The sequence below is a fragment of the Amblyraja radiata genome, chromosome 45, assembly GCF_010909765.2.
Source record: "Amblyraja radiata isolate CabotCenter1 chromosome 45, sAmbRad1.1.pri, whole genome shotgun sequence".
In the NCBI taxonomy this organism is placed as follows: Eukaryota; Metazoa; Chordata; class Chondrichthyes; order Rajiformes; family Rajidae; genus Amblyraja; species Amblyraja radiata.
In genome coordinates, this window is record NC_046000.1 from 8,248,814 (window position 1) to 8,269,583 (window position 20,770).

Sequence of the window (20,770 nt, forward strand, 5' to 3'; positions counted from 1 at the left end):
CAATAAACTCACTTGACTTGACTAGTACACGCTGAAAAGCTCAAGGTAAGAGCATCACTCAGCGCTATGATGGTACTTGTTTGATCTCTCAACTCTTGGCTGTCGGGCGGGAGTCTCCGGGCGTCGAGCTGTCGCCGTGAGGGGAGGAAGGAGAAGATGGCGGCGGCGGAGGAGGAGGAGGAGGGAGAAAATGGGCGGGAAGGTCAACGGGCTCGGCTCGCGCGGCAGAGGGCGGGCGGTTGGGCACCACGTCACCACGCTGACGCTGACACTGACGACCCTGCGTCATCGCGCAGGCCCGAGAGCGCGGCAGAGGGCGGGCGGTTGGGCTCTACGTCACCACGCCGACGCGGTCTACGTCATCGCGCAGGCCCGAGAGCGCGGCAGAGGGCGGGCGGTTGGGCTTTACGTCACCACGCTGACGCTGACACTGACGACCCTGCGTCATCGCGCAGGCCCGAGAGCGCGGCAGAGGGCGGGCGGTTGGGCTTTACGTCACCACGCTGACGCTGACACTGACGACCCTGCGTCATCGCGCAGGCCCGAGAGCGCGGGCCGGGACGAGGCGCGCGGCGAGTTCGTTAAACCGGCGCCTTCCTCACAGAGTCGACAATGTTTTACCACGTGAGTACACTTCGGTTATTTATCGATCTATCTATCTATCTATTGATTGTTTGATGCAATTCAATCGATCTGCAACGAAGACGGGGACGGTCGGTCGGTCGATCGGCGAGTTTTCTGCTTTCAGCTTCAGGGAAAGCGGCCTGGACACCAAAGTATCTTTGCTGAAAACTAAGGTGAAGGTGCAGGTTGAGGAGCAGCGGCTTCCCCACAAACACAGTCACTGTCATCACTACCCAAAGATATATCATCTTTGGTCACTACTGCCTACAAATAAGCTCCCAACTACATAGACTTGGAGGCGTTGGTTTTGTTAATATGCACTATTATTGTGAGTGATGTATGTATGGGTGATGTATGTGTGAGATTGGCGTGTGTGTGATGTATGTGTGGTGTGTGAGATTGGTGTGTGTGTGAGTATGATGGATGTGTGTGTGTGATTGATGTGTGTGTGTGTGAGATTGATGTTTGTGTGTGTGATTGGTGTGTGTTTGAGTGTGATGTGTGTATGTGAGATTGATGTGTGTGTGAGTGTGATGTGTGTGAGATTGATGAGTGCGTGTGTGTGAGATTGAAGTGTGAGTGCGATGTGTGTGAGATTGATGAGTGTGTGGGTGTGTGTGTGAGATTGGTGTATGTGAGTGTGAGATTGATGTGTGTGTGTGTGTGAGTGATGTATGTGTGTGTGAGATGTGTGAGTGTGATGTATGTGTGTGAGATGTGTAAGTGTGATGTATGTGTGTGAGTGTGATTGTGTGTGTGATTGGTGTGTGTGATTGAGTGTGATGTATGTATGTGTGAGATTGATGTGCGGTGTGTGTGAGATTGATGTGTGTGTGTGATATATGTGTGCGTTTGTGTATATATGTGTGTGTGTGTGTATATATATATATATGTGCGTGTGTGTATTCAATTTAATTTACACACACACAGACATATATATATATACAGGTACATGCATACACACACACACACACACACACACACACATATATAGACATACATATACATCTCTCTATCCCTAATGTGTAGGTGGATGCAAAAGTGGGATAATATAGAACTAATGTTAATGGGTGATTCGTCTGAAGAAGGATCTCGACCCCAAACGCCATCCATTCCTTCTCTCCGGAGACACTTCCTGTCACGCTCCGTTACTCCAGCATTTTGTGTCTATTGTCAGCGTGGGCCAGTTTCCATGCTGTATTTAAAAAAAATCAAATTAATTTATTGTCATATACAGTAAGGTGCAATGAAATTACCTGTTCACCTGAAGCTGATGGAGGTTTACGGTGAAAGGGAAAAGATTTCAAGGGTCTCCGAAGTGGAACGTTTTTCACAAGTGGACACATGGAACTAGCTGGTGGGGTTAGTGGGAGAGACAGTGTTTAAAGAACATCTGGAGAAGTACGTGAATAGCAATGATTTGGAGGGGGTTGGGTGAAATGCAGGCAATGCTCAGGTAGGCAACTTGGTCAGCACGGGCGAGTTGGGCCGAAGAGCCTGGTTCCATGCTGTAACACTCTGACTCTGAGATTAGCCCCAGGTAGTGGTGCCATGCAGCCCAATAGAAGGTGCCACTTTGTCTGCTTAGTGCTGTGTTCTTATCACTGCTTTCACGGACAGATGCATTTGCTACAGGTAGATTGATGAGAACAAATACCAAGTAACAAATACTAAGTCATCACGAGTATTTATGCTCTCCCCTTGCAGAACACCTAGTCTGGCAAAACCCTGCTTCAGCTGCACTTTGTTCATGGCATTGAAGTCCCCGGTGCATTCTGTGTTTTCAATACTTCTGGTAATTCTTTTATGCTGTAGATGGAAATCAGCTGCCTTATAAATTTCAACTGGTGTTGTGTGGAGCTCCCAAGAAACATTACTCTGGCTTTAAAGTTGCAAATGGGCCAAGCTGTTTTCCTCCCCCTCAATGACACTCGTGAAACAATTGTTTTTTACTTCAGTTTGTCAGTTTGGAGATTTTAAGTTTAGGTTTAGGTTTATTATTGTCACATGTACTGAGGTACAGTGAAAAGCTTTGTTTTGCATGCATTCAAAACAGATCAGATATGCCATACATAGATACAATCAGTTCAATAGATAGAGCAAAGGGGAAGGTACAGTGTGGCGCTGACGATGGCAGCCACGGTGTACTGCTCCTTGCTGTTTTGTATGTGTTTGTTCATTTGTGCCGTCTGTGAAAACCCTACAAAGATCATTTTCATGAGAGAGGTACTCATAAACATCGGACATCCGGTACCTCCAAACATTGTTCCAGATTTCCCTCCCTCGTTGGATTAGTTGGACATACTCGTCGGCAGGGCTGTAACTGCGTACAAGGTCTTGAGACAGAGGAGGACCCGTGAGAAGCGCTCTGGAGCACTCACTCGACACCAGCGACGAGGATCACGCACTCCACTCCCGAGCGTATTCCTGGCAAACGTACGTTCTCTCAATAACAAAGTGGACGAACTGCAACTCCTGCACCGGACAAACAAGGATTTCTCTCGAGCTGCTGCCCTGTGCTTCACCGAGACCTGGCTGTGTGAGTCGACCCCGGACAGCGCGCTGCAAGTGGCTGGCTTCCAACACCACAGAGCAGACCGCAAAGTGGAGGCAGCGGGGAAATCAAGAGGCGGTGGGATATGCTTCTGTACCATCCAGGTGCAGAGGAATCAGAGCTGCCAAGGAAAGGTACTCTGAGAAGTTCTCAGCGAGTGACTCTTCTTCAGTTTGGAAGGGTTTGAAATAAATCACCAGCTACAAGAGGAAAGTCCCCCTCTCTTTGAACAATCGTCAGCTAACCAACGACCTGAACGAGTTCTACTGCTGGTTCGATAAACAGAAACTTAACCCTGGTACCCCCTCCCCAACCAACACTTCACACCTACTTACAGCTTGACTCCAGTCTGCTGTTGATAAACAGCAATAAAAGTTTCCAAAGGTGATGGATAGACTGGAGGAAAGACTAGGTGCTGAGAGCTCTCTTATACCTGCATTAAGGAGGCAATTAAATACACCTGAGCAATTACACCTGTAAAGCTATGGGTCCCAAACACTATGGTGCCCTGAAGTGAGGGGACTATGAATAAACACAGCTGTAATTTCTACATGGCGAAACCTAAATGTAAAAAAAATACCCTTTAATAAAATCTGACAATGTGCACTTTAATCACATGTGATTTTTTTTCCTCTCTATTACAAATCTCAAATTGTGGAGTACAGAGGCAAATAAATAAATAAATATTGTCTTTGTCCCGGACATTATGGAGGGCACTCGATAATCGGGCATTTGTGAATCGAACAATACCCTAGTTTATGGAAGTAACGTTCGGAAGCCTGATAATGGAGGGCAAGAAACGGTTCCCGAGCCTGGTGGAGCTTCTGTACCGTGTGCCGGAAGTGAACGGGGAGAAGAAAGAATGACCAGGGTGGGACTAGTCTTTGATCATGCTAGCTGCTTTTCTGAGACAGGGTGAAGTACAGATACAAGTACAAATACAGAAGTACAGGAGTTGTTGTTGAGAACCATTAACTCCATCTGCAATACTGCTCTTCAATATCACTGAGAGCAGCTTATTTATTTAGGTCTCGGTATCTTCACATTAAATCCAGAATATGCAGCCCCAATTTGAAGAATTTTTGAGGAATCATGTGGGGTTAATGTCTCCGGGAATTGTAGGCACCTCCAGCAATGCCACCATCCCCCACTGGTTTAGTTTATTTTGTTTTGGAGATACAGTGCAGAAACAGACCCTTCGGCCCAGTGAGTCCGTGCCGACCAGCGATCCCACGCACACTAGGGACAATTTACAATTATACCAAGCCGATTAACCTGCACACCTGTAGGACTTTGGAGTGTGGGAGGAAACCAGAGATCCCGGAGAAAACCCACGCAGGTCATGGGGAGAACGTACAAACTCCGTACAGCCAAGCCCCCGTAGTCAGGATCGAACCCGGGTCTCTGACGTTGTTAGGCAGCAGTTCTACCTGCTGCGCCACCGTGCCACATTTGCAAAAACAATCTGGAATTCCTGTTTGAATCTGTGGACCACTTCTGACAGGTTGGCATCTCCTCCCCTCCCAGCATGGGTGATGCAGTCCTTCCTGAAAATCCAGCCTGTGTGACTATATTTGTTTGCTGTCTTATAAAACTTTCTGAAGCCCCTTGAAAATATTGATTTTTAACCTTGCCATGTTTTTCTTTCCTTGTAAATACAGATTTCTTTGGAACATGAGATCCTCCTTCACCCTCGATACTTTGGCCCTAATCTCCTCAATACCGTCAAACAGAAGCTCTTCACTGAGGTGGAAGGAACCTGCACTGGAAAGTGAGTGAACAACCAGTCCTGTTTATAATGGAGGCGCAAGAAACTGCAGATTCCTCACAGAGCTTGTATTGAACACAAAGTGCTGGAGTAACTGAAGAAAGGCCTTGACCTGAAACATCAGCTATTCATGTCCTCTGCTGATGCTGCCTGACCTGCTGAGTTACTCCAGCACTATGTTCCGGTTTAAAATCCTTATACAAAACTGTGTCTGCCCAAAAAATATAGAAACAAGGAACTGCTGGTGCTCGTTTAACAAGGAAAGGCACAAAGTGCTGGAGTAACTCTGTGGGTCAGGCAACCTCTCTGGAGAACATGGATAGGTGACATTTTGGGAACGTTTCAATGTGAAGAAGAGTCCCAATCTGAAATGTCACCTCTCCATGTTCTTCAAGGATGCTGCCTGACCCATCAAGTTACTCCAGCACTTTGTGTCTTTTTGTGCACAAAACATATATTGTCTCATCTGCAAAAGTGTCTGATGCTGTTTTATCAGGGTCGACCATTGCCTGAGCAAGCCTTTTGCGTGGGCCATCTACCAGGGAGGCCCAGTGGTGCAGCCGGACGAGTTGCTGCTTTACAGCGCTAGAGACTTTGGTTCGATCCTGGCTACGGGTGCTGTCTGTATGGAGTTTGTATGTTCTCCGGGTGCTCCGGTTTCCTTCCACATTCTGAAGACATGCTGGTTTGCAGGTTAATTGGCTTGGTAGATATGTAGGTTAATGGGCTTTGGTAAAATTGTTCCTACTGTGTAGGAGAGTGTTAGTGTATGGAGTGATTGTTGGTTGGTGCGGGCACGGGGGCCAAGGGCCTGTGTCTGCGCTGTAAAGTCTAAAGTCAAGCCAGGACTAAAGGTGATATAATTTATGACCACAGAAGGCCTGTTTCTATTGGGGGGGGGGGGAACACAAAATGCTGGGGAAACTCAGCGGGTCAGGCATCGTTTCTGGAGAACACGGACATGTGATGTTTCAGGTTGGGACCCTTCAGATTGATTGCAGGGGTGGGTGGAAAGAAAGTTAGAAGAGTGGAGGGCCAGGTCAAATTCTTGCAGGTCGTAAATGAGCTTGGCCGCAGGGGGTTTGGATAGGCAGAACGTTGGACAAAGGCCAGAGATGAACACACAAAGTGTGAGACAAAAAGATTAGAGAGTTGCAAATCGTGACGCTAGAGGATTGACGAGCTAATTGTGGAGCATGGGGAAGGAATATAAGTGGAGGAGGAGGAGGAGGGGGGAGTTTGGGAAGATGGGGAGCTGTTTTGTAGAGTTGATGTACAGTTGGAGACATCAACATTTATTCTGTTGGGTTGTAAGCTGCCTTGGGTAGCGTCTATGAGGTCCTGTTCCTCCAGTTTGTGTGTGGCCTCACTCTGGCAATGGTGGAGGCCCAGGACAGAAAGGTCCGTACGGGATTGGGAATGGAGGTTAAAATGTATGTGTCCTCCATGTTCCACCCAGTCTTTTATGAGGTTACCATATTTAAATATCGACAAGATAAAACTTGTTCAAACTTTTGGAATCCATGAGGCTCTTTTTTAATTATAAGATGGCAGGGAAAGAGCAGGAATAGCCAACACAAACGCCATGGGCTTCATCTGCTTTGAAGGAATCTGTGGCTGCTTATATTATATTCTGTTTATATTGTGTGGGCTTTATTCCGAGCCTGCCGATCGAACCAAACTAATGTAGGACTTTGGAAACACAAGGAACCGCAGCCAATGGAATCTTGCATAGAACACAAAGTGTTGGAGTCACTCAGCAGGTCTCTGGGCAGCATCTCTGGAGGACACAGGAAAGCAACTTTTCGGGTCAAACCTCCCTTCAGATGCAATAGATGACATCTCGGGTCGGGACCCTTTTTCAGACGCAATAGGCGACATTTCAGACTGGGACAATTCTTCAGACTTAAAAGGTCCGGAGAAGGGTCCCAACCCTGAGGACTGAACTTTCTGGTGCCTTTCCCCACAATTGAATTTTGGATTCATGTGGAATTCTATAATGTGTTGTCATTTAAAAAATGGGTGTACGGAAACCTAATTAATGATTTTTTCTATGTAAAGCACTTTGGTTTCAAGACGTGCTATATAAATAAAATGTACTTACTTACTTACTTACTAACCCAAAATGTCACCAGTCCATAGACACAAAATGCTGAAGTACCTCAGCGGGTCAGGCAGCATCTCTGGAGAAAAGGAATAGGTGACGTTTCGGTTCAGTTCGGAACCCTTCTTCAGACTGAAAGATAGGGAAGGCCAGAACAAAACAGGGATGGCAACAGATGACCTCAGGAAGGGTGGAGCCCACAATAGCCCATTGTTGACTGGGGAAGATGTGCTAACGATGAGGGTACAAGGATGCGAACAGTGGAACTAGTAGGATCATGACCTCCAGAGATAGACATAAAGCTGGAGTAACTCAGCAGGACAGGCAGCATCTCTGGAGAGAAGGAATGGGTGACGTTTCGGGTCGAGACCCTTCTTCAGAGATCGAGACCCGAAAAGTCACCGATTCCTTCTCTCCAGAGATGCTGCCCGTCCTGCTGAGTTACTCCAGCTTATTGTGTCTATCTACACTTTAAACCAGCATCTGCAGTTCCTTCTTACACATGACCTCCAGAGATGCTGCCTGACCTGCTGAGTTACTCCAGTTCTTTGTGTTCGAATATAGGACTTTATACTGAGCTTGCTAATCGAGCTGTAGCCGAGCCATCATAACGTGATAGAATGTGGAAACAGGCCCTTCAGTCCAACTTGCCAACACACTGACCAACACGTTCCAGCTATACTAGTCCCACCTGCCCGCGTTTGGTCCATATCCTTCCAAACCGTGTTGTAAACTACAACATTAAGTTTTTGTTCCTTGATTTTGCAGGTATGGATTTGTCATCGCAGTCACTACCATAGACAACATTGGTGCAGGCGTCATTCAGCCCGGACGGGGATTTGTGCTGTACCCTGTCAAGTACAAGGCCATTGTTTTCCGCCCCTTTAAGGGAGAGGTTGTCGATGCTGTGGTCACGCAGGTCAACAAGGTAATGTCATGGTGTATTTATTTCACTATAGCTCCTGCGTGCAGTTACGTGAAACATTTAGAACCTAGAGATACAGCGCTGAAACAGGCCCTTCAGCCCACCATGTCCACCCCATACGCTAGCACTATCCTACACACTAGGGGCAATTTACAGAAGGCAATTAACCTACAAACCTGTGTGGGAGGAAACCGGAGCACCCTGAGAAAACCCACATGGTCACAGGAAGAACGTTCAAATAGCATACAGACAGCACCCATGGTCAAGATGGAAGCCAGGTCTCTGGCGCAGTGAGGCAGCAGCAGTATCGCTGTGCCGCCAACAAATCCTTTTAAACAAAGGATTGTTCTATTATTTTTTTCCCTGTTTATTTACAGGGGGACAGAGAATAAACATTACTTCACAATTCAGGGCATATTTCATTGAGCAGCTGTCAGCTTTGTCTAGTATGAAGCCTTTTCTGGCTTTGCTCTTAAACATTTAGCAAGAATGAGCTTGTGTCTGTTGGCAGCGGTCCAATCACTCAGCTTTAAACTTAATACTTAATTGCTGACTTTCCAATAAAATATTCATATCCCCCAGAGATGCTGTCTCACCCGCTGAGTTACTCCAGCGCTTTATGCCTGCCTATTATGTGCATGGCTTTGTCCTGCCCTATCTCTCTTCCAGCTTTCTTCCCTCTACCACAATCAGTTTGAAGAAGGGCCCCGAGAAAAAACATTGCTTCAAGTCAAGTCAAGTGAGTTTATTGTCATGTGTCCCAGATAGAACAATTAAATTCTTGCTTGCTGCAGCACAACAGAGTATTGTAAGCATAAATACAGAACAGATCAGTGTGTCTATATAGCATAGACCATATATATACACATAAATAAACAGCTAAAGTGCAATAGGCTGTTATAGTTCAGAGTTTGTTTGATGGCGAGTTTAATAGCCTGATGGCTGTGGGGAAGTAGCTGTTCCTGAACCTGGATGTGCCAGATTTCAGGCTCCTGTACGTTCTACCTGATGGCAGCGGAGAGATGAGTGTGTGGCCAGGATGGTGTGGGTCCTTGATGATGTTGGCTGCCTATTTGAGGCAGCGACTGCGATAGATCCCCTCAATGGTGGGGAGGTCAGAGCCGATGATGGACTGGGCAGTGGTCACAACTTTCTGCATTCTTTTCCGCTCCTGGATGCTCAGGTTGCCGAACCAAGCCACGATGCAACCAGTCAGCATGCTCTCTACTGTGCACCTGTAGAAGTTCGAGAGAGTCCTTATTCATGTCCTCCAGAGATGCTGCCTGACCCGCTGAGTTACTCCAGCACTTTGTATCTGAAGACCAGATGCCTGTCTCCTGTTCCTCCTTTTACATCAGGCTTTGTTTAAACCAAAAGTACAGGGTGGCATTCAGAGGATGTGACCTGCCGCTCCGTGAATCCAACTTTATTCATTGTTTGCACAGAAATAACTATGTCTACTCTCATTCCTCCCAATATCCTTCAAGGCACCGCTAATGTGTACGGTGGAGATAATGTGGGCTATATAAGAGCTTCTTTACCCATGAGTTAAGTCATTCAAAATGAAAATGGTGCAAAATCGTGGGGCGGTACAGTGGCGTAGCTGGTAGAGCAGCTGCCTCACTGCGCCAGAAACCCAGGTTCGATCCTGTCCTCTGCTTTTTCCTGTGTGGAGTCTGCACGTTCACCCTGTGACCACGTGGGTTTCCTCCAGGTGCTCTGGTGTCCTCCCGCATCCAAACGACGTGCAGGTTTTGTAGGTTAATTGTCCCTAGTGCGTAGGGAGTGGATGAGAAAGTGGGATAACATAGAACTAGTGTGAACAGGTGATTGATGCCTCAGTGGGCTGAAGGGCCTGTTTCCATGTTGTGTCTCTCATCTAGACTATAATTAACTGGGAATACTGCGCAGCCTAGATTACTGTCTGTGGACAGAGAAATTGTTAACATTTCAGGTTAATAGCTCAGATGCATACAGTTCCCCTTTGTTTCATGGGGCTTTGTGTTTAGAACATACAGCACAGGAACACTTTGGTCCACAATGTTTGTGCCAAATGTGATGCCAAGTTAAACTGATCTCATCTACTTGTACATGATTCATATCCTTATGTTCCTTGCACTTCCATGTGCTATCTAAAAGTCTCTTAAATTCCACTATGGTATCTGCCTCCGCCACTATCCCTGGCAATGTGTTCCAGGCCCCCACTAAGCTCTGTGTATTAAAATAAAACTTCCCCCGCACATCTCCATTAAACTCTCACCTTATCTCCAGTGTTCGACATTCCACCCTGGGAACAAGGTTCTGACTGTCTACCCCTATCTATGCCTCAGAATTTTTTTTATACTGCTACCAAGTCTCCCCTCAACCTCCAATATTACCGATAAACCAATCCAAGTCCATTCAACCCGATTCCCTCAAATCTAATTTCTCAATGTGTAATTGTTAAAGATCTGTACTTTAGACTTTAGAGATACAGCGCAGAAACAGCTCACCATGTCCGCACCGACCAGCAATAACCTCCAGCACCATCCTACACACTAGGGACAGTTTACTATTTTACCGAAGCCAATTAAGCTACAAACCTGTTTGTCTTTGGAGTGTGGGAGGAAACCGGAGCACCCGGAGAAAACCCACGCACACAGGGAGAACATACAAACTCAGTACAGACAGCACCCGTAGTCAGGATAGAACCTGGATCTGACGCTGTAAGGCAGCAACTCTACCATGCCGCCCTTCTAAGAATTAATGATTCCTTATTGTATCTGCAATATCCAGAATAAGGATCAATTGTTAATATTTTAGTTTAGTTTGGAGAGATACAGAGTGTCCTGTTATAACAGAGTAAAGATCAGACATGTAGGTGCAATGACAGGCTGGCTACAGTACAGCGATCGCTGAGTTTCCATTTATTTATTACTTGCCCTAAGGATGCGAGTAGTGAGGATGTACAAGGGTATAAAGATTGCACCTTCAGAATGGAGATGAGGAGGAATTCCTTTAGCTAAAGGGTTGCAAACCTGTGGAATTCATTGCCACAGACGGCGGTGGAGGCCAGGCCATTGGATAATTTTAAAGCGGAGATTTATAGGTTCTTGATTAGGAGGTGGGGTCAAGGGTTACGGGGATAAGACAGATGAATGGAGTTGAGATGGAAAAATAGATCAGCCATGATCAAATGGCGGAGCAGGCTTGATGTGCAGGAAGGAACTGCAGATGCTGGTTTACACCGAGATAGACAAGAAGCTGGAGGAACTCAGCGGGTCAGTCAGCATCTCTAGAGAAAAGGACAGATGATGTTTCGGGTCTGTAAAAGGATCGTGACCCGAAACGTCACCTATTCCTATTCTCCAGAGATGCTGTCTGACCCGCTGAGTTACTCCAGCTTCTTGTGCCTATCTCCAGAGCAGAATTAATGGGCTGAGCAGCCTAATTCTGCACCCACGTCTCATGCTCTTATGTTCTTTGCCCTCTAGGTTGGACTCTTCACTGAAATTGGTCCAATGTCCTGCTTCATCTCCAGACATGTAAGTTTTTTTTCCCAAAAGTAAACCTTAATCGGAATTTATTGTTAAAAAATTGCAACAGCACTTCAGATGTTATTAGCGTCTGTGCATTCATTAGTGGCATACTCTGTAACGTTTGTATTAAATATCATTAGACAAAACCCTTGCAACTCATGCCCCCTTCCCAACCCCACTCCCCAGGGGGTGATATCCCTTTCCTTCTTTGAGGCGTATGTCCCCACCAGACTCTGCCCCCAATGTCCAGCAGCGGAAGGACCCAAGACTGTGGGCCTCCCCCCACAGAGCTTTGGCGTTGGCTGCACCGAACTTCAGCGAGTCCCTCAGCACATACTCCTGCAGTCTGGAGCGGGCCAGTCAGCAACATTCCCCGACTGGACATCCCTCTCTGCTGGGAGGCCAACATGATTCAGCCAGACCAAAGATAGACTTTCACCTAGTTGATGACCTTCCAGCAGCACTTGATGCCCATCATCTTCAGACTCTTCTTCTCTCCAGAGATGCTACCCGACCCGCTGTTAACTACAGCATCTTCGGTTCAAACCAGCATCTGCAGTTCCTTCCTAAGTCTGAAGAAGGATCTCGACCCGAAACGTCGCCCATTCCTTCTCTCCAGAGATGTTGAGTTACTCCAGCATTTTGTGTCTCCAAATGTGCCCCTGTTCTTTAGTGTCAGCTATGTGGTGCCAGGGGGCAGAGAACAGCCTGTAAATCAGAGTCCTCACTTACGGATGAATCAACGTGTAAGTTGTAACCGGCGGGCACTTGAATATTGTTAACTGGCGAAGTTTCTAGACAAGTAAATCCAGTGTTTGTGAGTTCTTGTCCCATTATGGCAGCTGCAAGTTGACATTGTTTCATTACAAATGTATGGAAATTATATGCTGTTGTGAGTAATAGTCACCACAGGGCCTTTGAATTGCCAAATAATATAACTCCCCCACTTGATTCCTTTTGTGCGGTTGCTTGTACTGTTTGCCTTCTGACCAATTACTACGACAGTCACAATGAAAGAATCTTCTAATCCCACTCCCTCCTCTTAACCCCAGCAACGTTCCCCTGGCTGCTCCGATTTCCTCCCACATTCCAAAGATGTACAGCGCTTTTTAGGTTCATTTGGCTTCGGTAAAAATTGTAAGCTGTCTCTAGCGTGTCGGCTAGCGCCAGTGTACGGGTTGGCGCAGACTCGGTAGACCAAAGGGCCTGTTTCCGCGCTGTATCTTTAAGCAGCACGTTGGCGCAGCGGTAGAGTTGCTGCCTACTGCCCCTGTCCCACTTAGGAAACCTGAACAGAAACCTCTGGAGACTTTGCGCCCCACCCAAGGTTTCCGAGCGGTTCCCGGAGGGTTTTTGTCAGTCTCCCTACCTGCTTCCACTACCTGCAACCGCCGGGAACCGCACGGAAACCTTGGGTGGGGCGCAAAGTCTCCAGAGGTTTCCGTTCAGGTTTCCTAAGTGGGACAGGGGCATTACAGCGCCAGAGACCCGAGGTCGATCCTGACGACGGGTGCTGTCTGTACTGAGTTTGTACCTTCTCCCTGTGACCGCGTGGGTTTCCTCCGGGTGCTCTAGGTTCTTCCCACGCTCCAAAGACGTACAGATTTGTAGGTTAATTGGCTTTGGTAAAATTGTAACACTGTCCCTAGTGTACGGGCTCCCAACCTTTTTGGTCCCGTTTACCTGTGGCAACTTTAATAGCACATAACAATGTTATTTCACTTATTTATACAATATTTATTACATGTCATTTGAACCTCAGTGAGGCTCAAACGAAACTCCGTTTCCACAGCCATACAAACAAAGACAATTTCCTACAGACATACACACAATTCAATTTACAGTAACATCCATCACAGTGAACCTCCTCCTCACTGTGATGGAAGGCAAAGTCTTTTCTCTCCCCTGCTCTCCATTTTTCTCCCGATGTTGAAGCCCCAGGCGGGCGATGGTAAGTTCCACGGCCATTTTAGGCCACGCTGGGCGAAGTACGGCCCCGCTCCCGGTCTAAAAGGGGTAGGCGGAATTTAACCCCATGGGGTAAATTTACCCCAGATTGGGAACCCTTGCCCGAGTGTGTGTAGCACAGTGCTTGTGTACGGGGTGATCGATGGTCGGCGTGGAATTGGTGATACTGCTTCTGCGCTGTATTTCTAAACTAAACTAAATTGGCTAAACCTCCTTAACCAAGAGAAGAATGAAGGGAATTTTTTTTTTTCAACTTGTGGAACTGTTGGCTACAACAGACACAGAAGAGAGCTCTCTTGCGAGGATGTGTGGGCGGTGGAGCCAATGCCAGAGTACATAGCTGAAAGAGAACGCCTAACAAATCCCCTGAGGTATTCGAGGAAAGGCTACACTCAGAGGCTGTTGTGAATGTGGAACTCTCTCTCCCAAGGTTGGTTGACTTAAAGAGCAGGCTACAAATTCTGCACAGCATTAATGGAAAGTCTTCGCCCAGGCATTAGTAGCACTCCCCTCCCCCCCACCCCCCCTCCCCCCACCCCCCCCCCCCCCCCCACCAAACTAAGTTTAGTTGACACAAAAGGAAATGGCGGCGCAGCGATAGAGTCGCAGCCTCACAGCGCCAGACCTGGGTTCGATCCTGACCACGGGTGCTCGTCTCTACAAAGTTTGTACGTTCACCCCGTCACCTGTGTGGGTTTAAACCGGAGCACCTGTGTGGGTGCTCCGGTTTACTCCCACACGCCAAAGACATACACGCTTGTAGGTTGATTGGCTTGGTATAATTGTACATCATCCCTAGTGTGTGTAGGATAGTGTTACTGTTGGGGGATCGCTGGTGGGCCGAAACGCATGTTTCCAACGCTGTATCTCTAAACTAAAAACCAAAACAAAGGGATACATTTAAAAAAAGAATTGTAAGGAAATACACAAGAGAGAAGTAACGGGTGGTGGGACAATATTTTGTGTAATGTAACCACTGCAGCAACCGTGCCGGCCAAGTTGGCCTCTTGGCATGGCATCTACTGTGTTAACGAGCAAATCTATTTCTATAAAAGTGGCATAACCTTACTTGAAACCTTAGAGATATTGTATTGTATTGTATTGTATATCTTTATTGTTATTTTCCTGAGTACTCGCATACCCAGAGGAAACAAAAAAACGTTACTCAAACCAGTGTCCATTCAGTGTGCAGTAAAAAATAAATAAATAGAAATAAAAATACATATATCATGAACAAGTTTAACACTACTCTCAACTAAACATCAACAGGCGTTCCGATCGGCAGCGGCACGACAGTGGCTCTGTCCAGGTTGGTGGTTGGTGCGCGATACTTTGGCAGGGGGCAAAGTCCGTTTAACAGTCTTATAGCCTGCGGGAAGAAGCTGAGGAGCATCCTGCTGGTTTTGCAGCTAATGCTCCTGTACCTCTTCCCAGATGGCAGGACGGAGAATATGTGATGCGATGGGTGGTAGGGGTCTTTGATGATGGAGATGGCTCTGTTGATACATCTCTTCCTGTATATGTCCAGCAAGAAAGGGAGTGGAGCACCAATAATCCTGCTGGCGGTCTTCACAATCCTGTCAAGTTGGTGCCGTTCGTACGCTTTGCAGCTCCCGAACCAGGAAGTGATGCCGTTGGTTAATGTGCTCACAATTGTCCCCCTATAAAAAGATACAGAGTGGAAACATGCCCTTCAGCCCACCGAGCCTGTACTGACCACACTAGCACTATCCTACACACTAGGGACCATTTACAATTCATACTTACTTACTTGTAACATGTAGGGCAGCAACGAAGGTCCTCCACCCAGTGGTGTTGATTCCTTCAGTTGCTGTTTCTGTAACATATTTGTTTTACGAGACAGGGTTGTTAGCCCTGTGCTCAACCTCCAACCTGGAGGACCTAGTGGATTGCTCTTCGTCTCGCCTCTACCCTTCCACCTGTCCAGCATGGGAGACCCTAACAGGAGACGAATCTCCCGCTGGCATAGCTCTAGGGGTCACTGAGACACACAAGCTCCCCGACCACGACAAGGTTGCAATCCAACGGGGAGATTTACAATTCTCCCAAAACCAAATAACCTACTAACCCGCACTTTTGGGAGTGTTTCCTCCCACACTCCAAAAACTTACTGGTTTATAGGTTAATTGGCTTGGTGTAAATGTAAAATTGTCCCAAGTGTGTGTGTGTGTATAGGTTAGTGTTAATGTGCGGGGGATAGCTCGCCGGTGCGGAATCGGTGGGCCGAAGGGCCTGTTTCCGCGCTGCATCTCTGAACCAAACTAAACATTTTTTTTAAACTGAATCGAGATTTAGGGTCTTGAAAGTCTGCATCTTTGGCAGGCCATAAAATTGATTTGAGTCTGTGAGTGTTTAATCTTTGTGTTTTCTTTCCCAGTCTATCCCATCAGAAATGGAATTTGACCCCAATTCCAACCCTCCCTGCTACAAGACCAGCGATGAGGTACGGTGAATGGATTTACTGAATAAACCTTATGCTCACAACCTCAGTTGCTCAAGCAAAATATAAAGTGCTGGAGCAACTCAACGGGCCGGACAGTATCTGTGGAGGGAATGAACAGGCAATGTTTCTGGTCGGGACCCTTCTTTAGAGCCCCTACGTGCCTGAAGAAGGGTCCCGACCCAAAGTGTCATCTGCCCATTTCCCTCCTTTCGGCCTGAAACGTTGCCTATTTCCCTCGATCCATAGATGCTGCTGCACCCGCTGAGTTTCTCCAGCATTTTTGTCTACCGTCTGATTTTGAGTGTTCCTTGAGTTTTCTGTTTTTTAAATTTCTGATTCCTGCCGTTTCATTTGATTATTTCTCATTCACTTCTGCCGATGTGGTGACCATTGCTAGAGTGGTGACCATAATCTCTCCAGAACGGCCCCCTTATGTCCTATTTAAATCGTTAAATTTGACAATGATTAAACCCACTACCACCGCAAGTACCTGCTTTCGAGCCTGGTGAGGTTCTGGATTGCTTTGTCGGGCCGTACATTGCTGAAGTTTCTCTACGTGCCTCCAAGGTGCACCTTGAGTTTAGTTTATGTTAGCTTTCATAGCAAAAGGATTTGAGTATAGGAGCAGGGAGGTTCTACTGCAGTTGTACAGGGTCTTGGTGAGACCACACCTGGAGTATTGCGTACAGTTTTGGTCTCCAAATCTGAGGAAAGACATTATTGCCATAGAGGCAGTGCAGAGAAGGTTCACCAGACTGATTCCTGGGATGTCAGGACTGTCTTATGAAGAAAGACTGGATAGACTTGGTTTATACTCTCTAGAATTTAGGAGATTGAGAGGGGATCTTATAGAAACTTGTAAAATTCTTAAGGGGTTGGACAGGCTAGATGCAGGAAGATTGCTCCCGATGTTGGGGAAGTCCAGGACAAGGGGTCACAGCTTAAGGATAAGGGGGAAATCCTTTAAAACCGAGATGAGAAGAACTTTTTTCACACAGAGAGTGGTGAATCTCTGGAACTCTCTGCCACAGAGGGTAGTCGAGGCCAGTTCATTGGCTATATTTAAGAGGGAGTTAGATGTGGCCCTTGTGGCTAAGGGGATCAGAGGGTATGGAGAGAAGGCAGGTACGGGATACTGAGTTGGATGCTACTCGAAGGGCCGAATGGCCTACTCCTGCACCTAATTTCTATGTCTATGTTTAGAGATACAGCGCGGAAACAGGCCCCACCTCGTCTGAGTCAACAACAATCCCCGTACACTAGCTCTATCCTACACACTAGGCACAATTTACAATGAACCAACAAACATGTACCTCTAGTGCCACCCAGGTTTTGTTGAATTTTATGGGAAGCAATATTAAGGAATTTTCCATCCAATTTCATCCTTAGAAGTCATACAGCAAGGAAACAACTTGCCCATACCGGCCAACATGCCTAATCCACACTAGCCCCATCTGCACTGGTCCCACCCATCTGCGTTTTGGCCCATATCTCTCGAAACCCCATCCTACCATGTACTTCAGATTCAGATTAAATATTTATTGTCATTGTGCAACGTAGAGTACAGAGACAACGAAATGCAGTTAGCATCTCATCCAGAAGAGCGAACATAGAATAATAGGTAGACAAAAATGCTGGAGAAACTCAGCGGGTGCAGCAGCATCTATGGAGCGAAGGAAATAGGCAACGTTTCGGGCCGAAACGTTGCCTATTTCCTTCGTTCCATAGATGCTGCTGCACCCGCTGAGTTTCTCCAGCATTTTTGTGTAACATCGATTTTCCAGCATCTGCAGTTCCTTCTTGAACATAGAATAATGTTTGTTTCTCAAACGTTGGACTTTCTGCCCTTGGACCTTCCCCTGATTGTATATCAAGATCTTGCATCAAATCCTTGGACCCAGTGATCTCTCGGGCAGGGATTATCCCACTTTAGGAGCTGGGAGGATTTTTTTTTTTTTTGTCCAATTTCCTCTCCTCTGGCCCAGGACCTCCTCACTAGTTTCCTGCCTCCACCGGATTACATATACACAGAGTAGCCGGTCCTTTCCTGATGGTGCTTTTTGTATGTCTGTAAAGGTTGTATGCTGGGTTTAGCATCAAGACCTTTCTAACTGTCTGGGACTTTTATTCCAGGACATCGTCATCCAGCAAGATGATGAAATTCGACTGAAAGTTGTGGGAACCAGAGTGGATAAAAACGACATTGTGAGTATACAGACCTATGTTTTGTAGACTTCTCCCCATATCCCCTGACTCCGCTATCTTTAAGAGGAGCTCTATCTAATTCTCTCTTGAAAGCATCCAGAGAACCGGCCTCCACTGCCTTCTTTTGTAGGTTAATTGACTCGGTATAAATGGAAAATTGTCAGCATTGTCAAAAGAATTGTCAAATTGTCCCTAGTTCGTTCAGGCGAGAAGGCAGGAACGGGGTACTGAATGTGGATGATCAGCCATGTTCACAGTGAATGGTGGTGCTGGCTCGAAGGCCCGAATGGCCTACTCCTGCACCTATTGTCTATTGAAACCAAATATCTCCATGTGTGGGGATCGCTAGCCGGTGCGGACTCGATGGGCAGAAGGGCCTGTTTACGCTCTGTATCTCTAAACTAAATGGTGCTTTCTTTCTTGCAGTTCGCCATTGGCTCTCTGATGGACGACTTCCTCGGTAAGTACAACTGCTGCCCTGCTGCGTGTACATCTGATTTATTTGATAGAAGCCTCCACTTGCTCTGGATGTACAATAAGATGCCGAGACTACACCCACAGGCGTGCAATGGCTCTCGCTGTGCCAAGAGTAACTTCTGGTACCGTGGGTGAAAGGGCTGGCTGGGATAGTTATGGTGGACAGGCTAAGTAAGGGTGTAACGCTGAGGCTTTGTCAGGTGGTGGTGACACCACATGTGGAATACAGTAAACCTTCGCTAGAACGGAGCACTTGGGGGGGGGGGGGGGTAAATATTGTGTAGGAAGGAACTGCAGATGCTTATTTAAACCGAAGATAAACACAAAATGCTGGAGTAAACCAGCGGGACAGGCAGCATCTCTGGAGAGAAGGAATGGGTGACGTTTTGGTTTGAGACCCTTCTTCAGGGGAGAGGGAGATACATAAACAAGGAAGTGTAAGGTGTGAAAACAGGACAAGGAAAACGCTCATCATAGGGTTAACCACTCGTTCCTGGGATCGTTCTTGTGAACCTCCTCTGGACCCTCTCTAGAGCCGGCACATCCTTCCTCAGATACGGTGCATAAAACTGCTCGCAATATTCCAAACGCGGCCTAGACCAGCGCCTTGTAGAGCCTCGGCATTACATCCCTGTGTTCGAGCTCGCTCGAAATAAACGCTAGCATTTATTGTGCACCCACTAAACATTATAATAATAATAATAATGGATGGGATTTATATAGCGCCTTTCTAATACTCAAGGCGCTTTACATCGCATTATTCATTCACTCCTCAGTCACACTCGGTGGTGGTAAGCTACTTTTGTAGCCACAGCTGCTCTGGGGCAGACTGACGGAAGCGTGGCTGCCAATCTGCGCCTACGGCCCCTCCGACCACCACCAATCACTCACACACATTCACACACAGGCAAAGGTGGGTGAAGTGTCTTGCCCAAGGACACAACGACAGTATGCACTCCAAGCGGGATTCGAACCGGCTACCTTCCGGTTGCCAGCCGAACACTTAGCCCATTGTGCCATCTGTCGTCCCATTATAGAATATATGGACCAGATCTCACCTGCTTAATGGTTAAACACCCCATCATTGTTTCTCTCTCTCTCTCTCTCTCTCTCCGCAGGACTTGTGAGCTAAAGCTACCGCAGGCCACCCGGAGCCGCTGGAGGGGGGGGGGGGGAGCGGATACAGACTCTGAAGGCGATCGCTTGCCTTCCCCAGTGCAATGTCTTCACGCCACCTCTCCCGGACCCGCTCAATGTCAACACGCCTGCTCTTGGGTGCGAGCCTGTGGGTGCCGATCTGTTCCGAGCACCAAGCCTGCTTTAAAACGGCCGTGTTGGTTGGAGCCACGATGCCCTCTTCCCTGGATTAGCCACGGTGATCCTTCTCGGCCCAAAGGCAGGCGTTAGTGGTTCAACACACAGAGAGAGAGGGGCTTCACTGGAGTGACTCTGCTCCTCCTCCCAGAGCAGCAGCTTGATCCTGTTTGTATAGATTTTATATCAATGGTGCGCAATGCAAATATCAGAAGTTCTCGCAGCGGAATTAGGCCGTTCGGCCCATCAAGTCTACTCCACCATTCCATCATGGCTGATCTGTCTGTCCCTCTCAACTCTATCCTCCTGCCTTCTCCCCATAACCTCTGACACCCGTACCAATCAAGAATCTGTCAATGTCGCCTTGACTTGGCCACCAAAGCTGTCAGTGGCAATGAATCCCACAGATTCACCACCCTTCTGACCAAAGAAATTCCTCAAGGGTAGACAAAAATGCCGGAGAAACCCAGCGGGTGAGGCAGAAACCCGACCCGAATCGTCACCTATCCCTTCGCTCCATAGATGCTGCCTCACCCGCTGAGTTCCTCCAGCATTTTTGTCCACCTTCGATTTTTTTTTTAATCCAGCATCTGCAGTTCTTTCTTAAAGAAAATCCTCACCTCCTTTCTAAATGTCCTGCACCTCACTGCCCTAGTAGGCGTGGGCCTGCCTCAAACCCAAAGTAGCCCAGCCCCTCTCTCTGTGCATGTGTGGAAGCACGTAATCATTTGTCAGCCGTGTCCAAGACGTGGAACATTCGAAGGAAAGACTGATCTTTCTAACATCCACCGCGATGATAATTCAATTTTGAGCTCTTTGGCTCCTCCTGTTGGTCGTGTGATTAAATCC

At 47.3% G+C, this 20,770-nt stretch overlaps 1 protein-coding gene across 1 annotated transcript; it reads left to right on the forward strand.

The window, feature by feature from the left end:
* Positions 1–472: 472 nt before the first annotated feature.
* Positions 473–20,272, forward strand: polr2g (RNA polymerase II subunit G). The gene is made up of 8 exons (XM_033015419.1): positions 473–624; positions 4,840–4,949; positions 7,819–7,978; positions 11,449–11,499; positions 15,860–15,925; positions 18,059–18,130; positions 18,557–18,590; positions 19,726–20,272. The coding sequence occupies exons 1-8, from the start codon at positions 613–615 to the stop codon at positions 19,737–19,739; spliced, it is 519 nt and encodes a 172-aa protein (XP_032871310.1). The 5' UTR covers positions 473–612; the 3' UTR covers positions 19,740–20,272.
* The last annotated feature ends 498 nt before the right edge of the window (positions 20,273–20,770 follow it).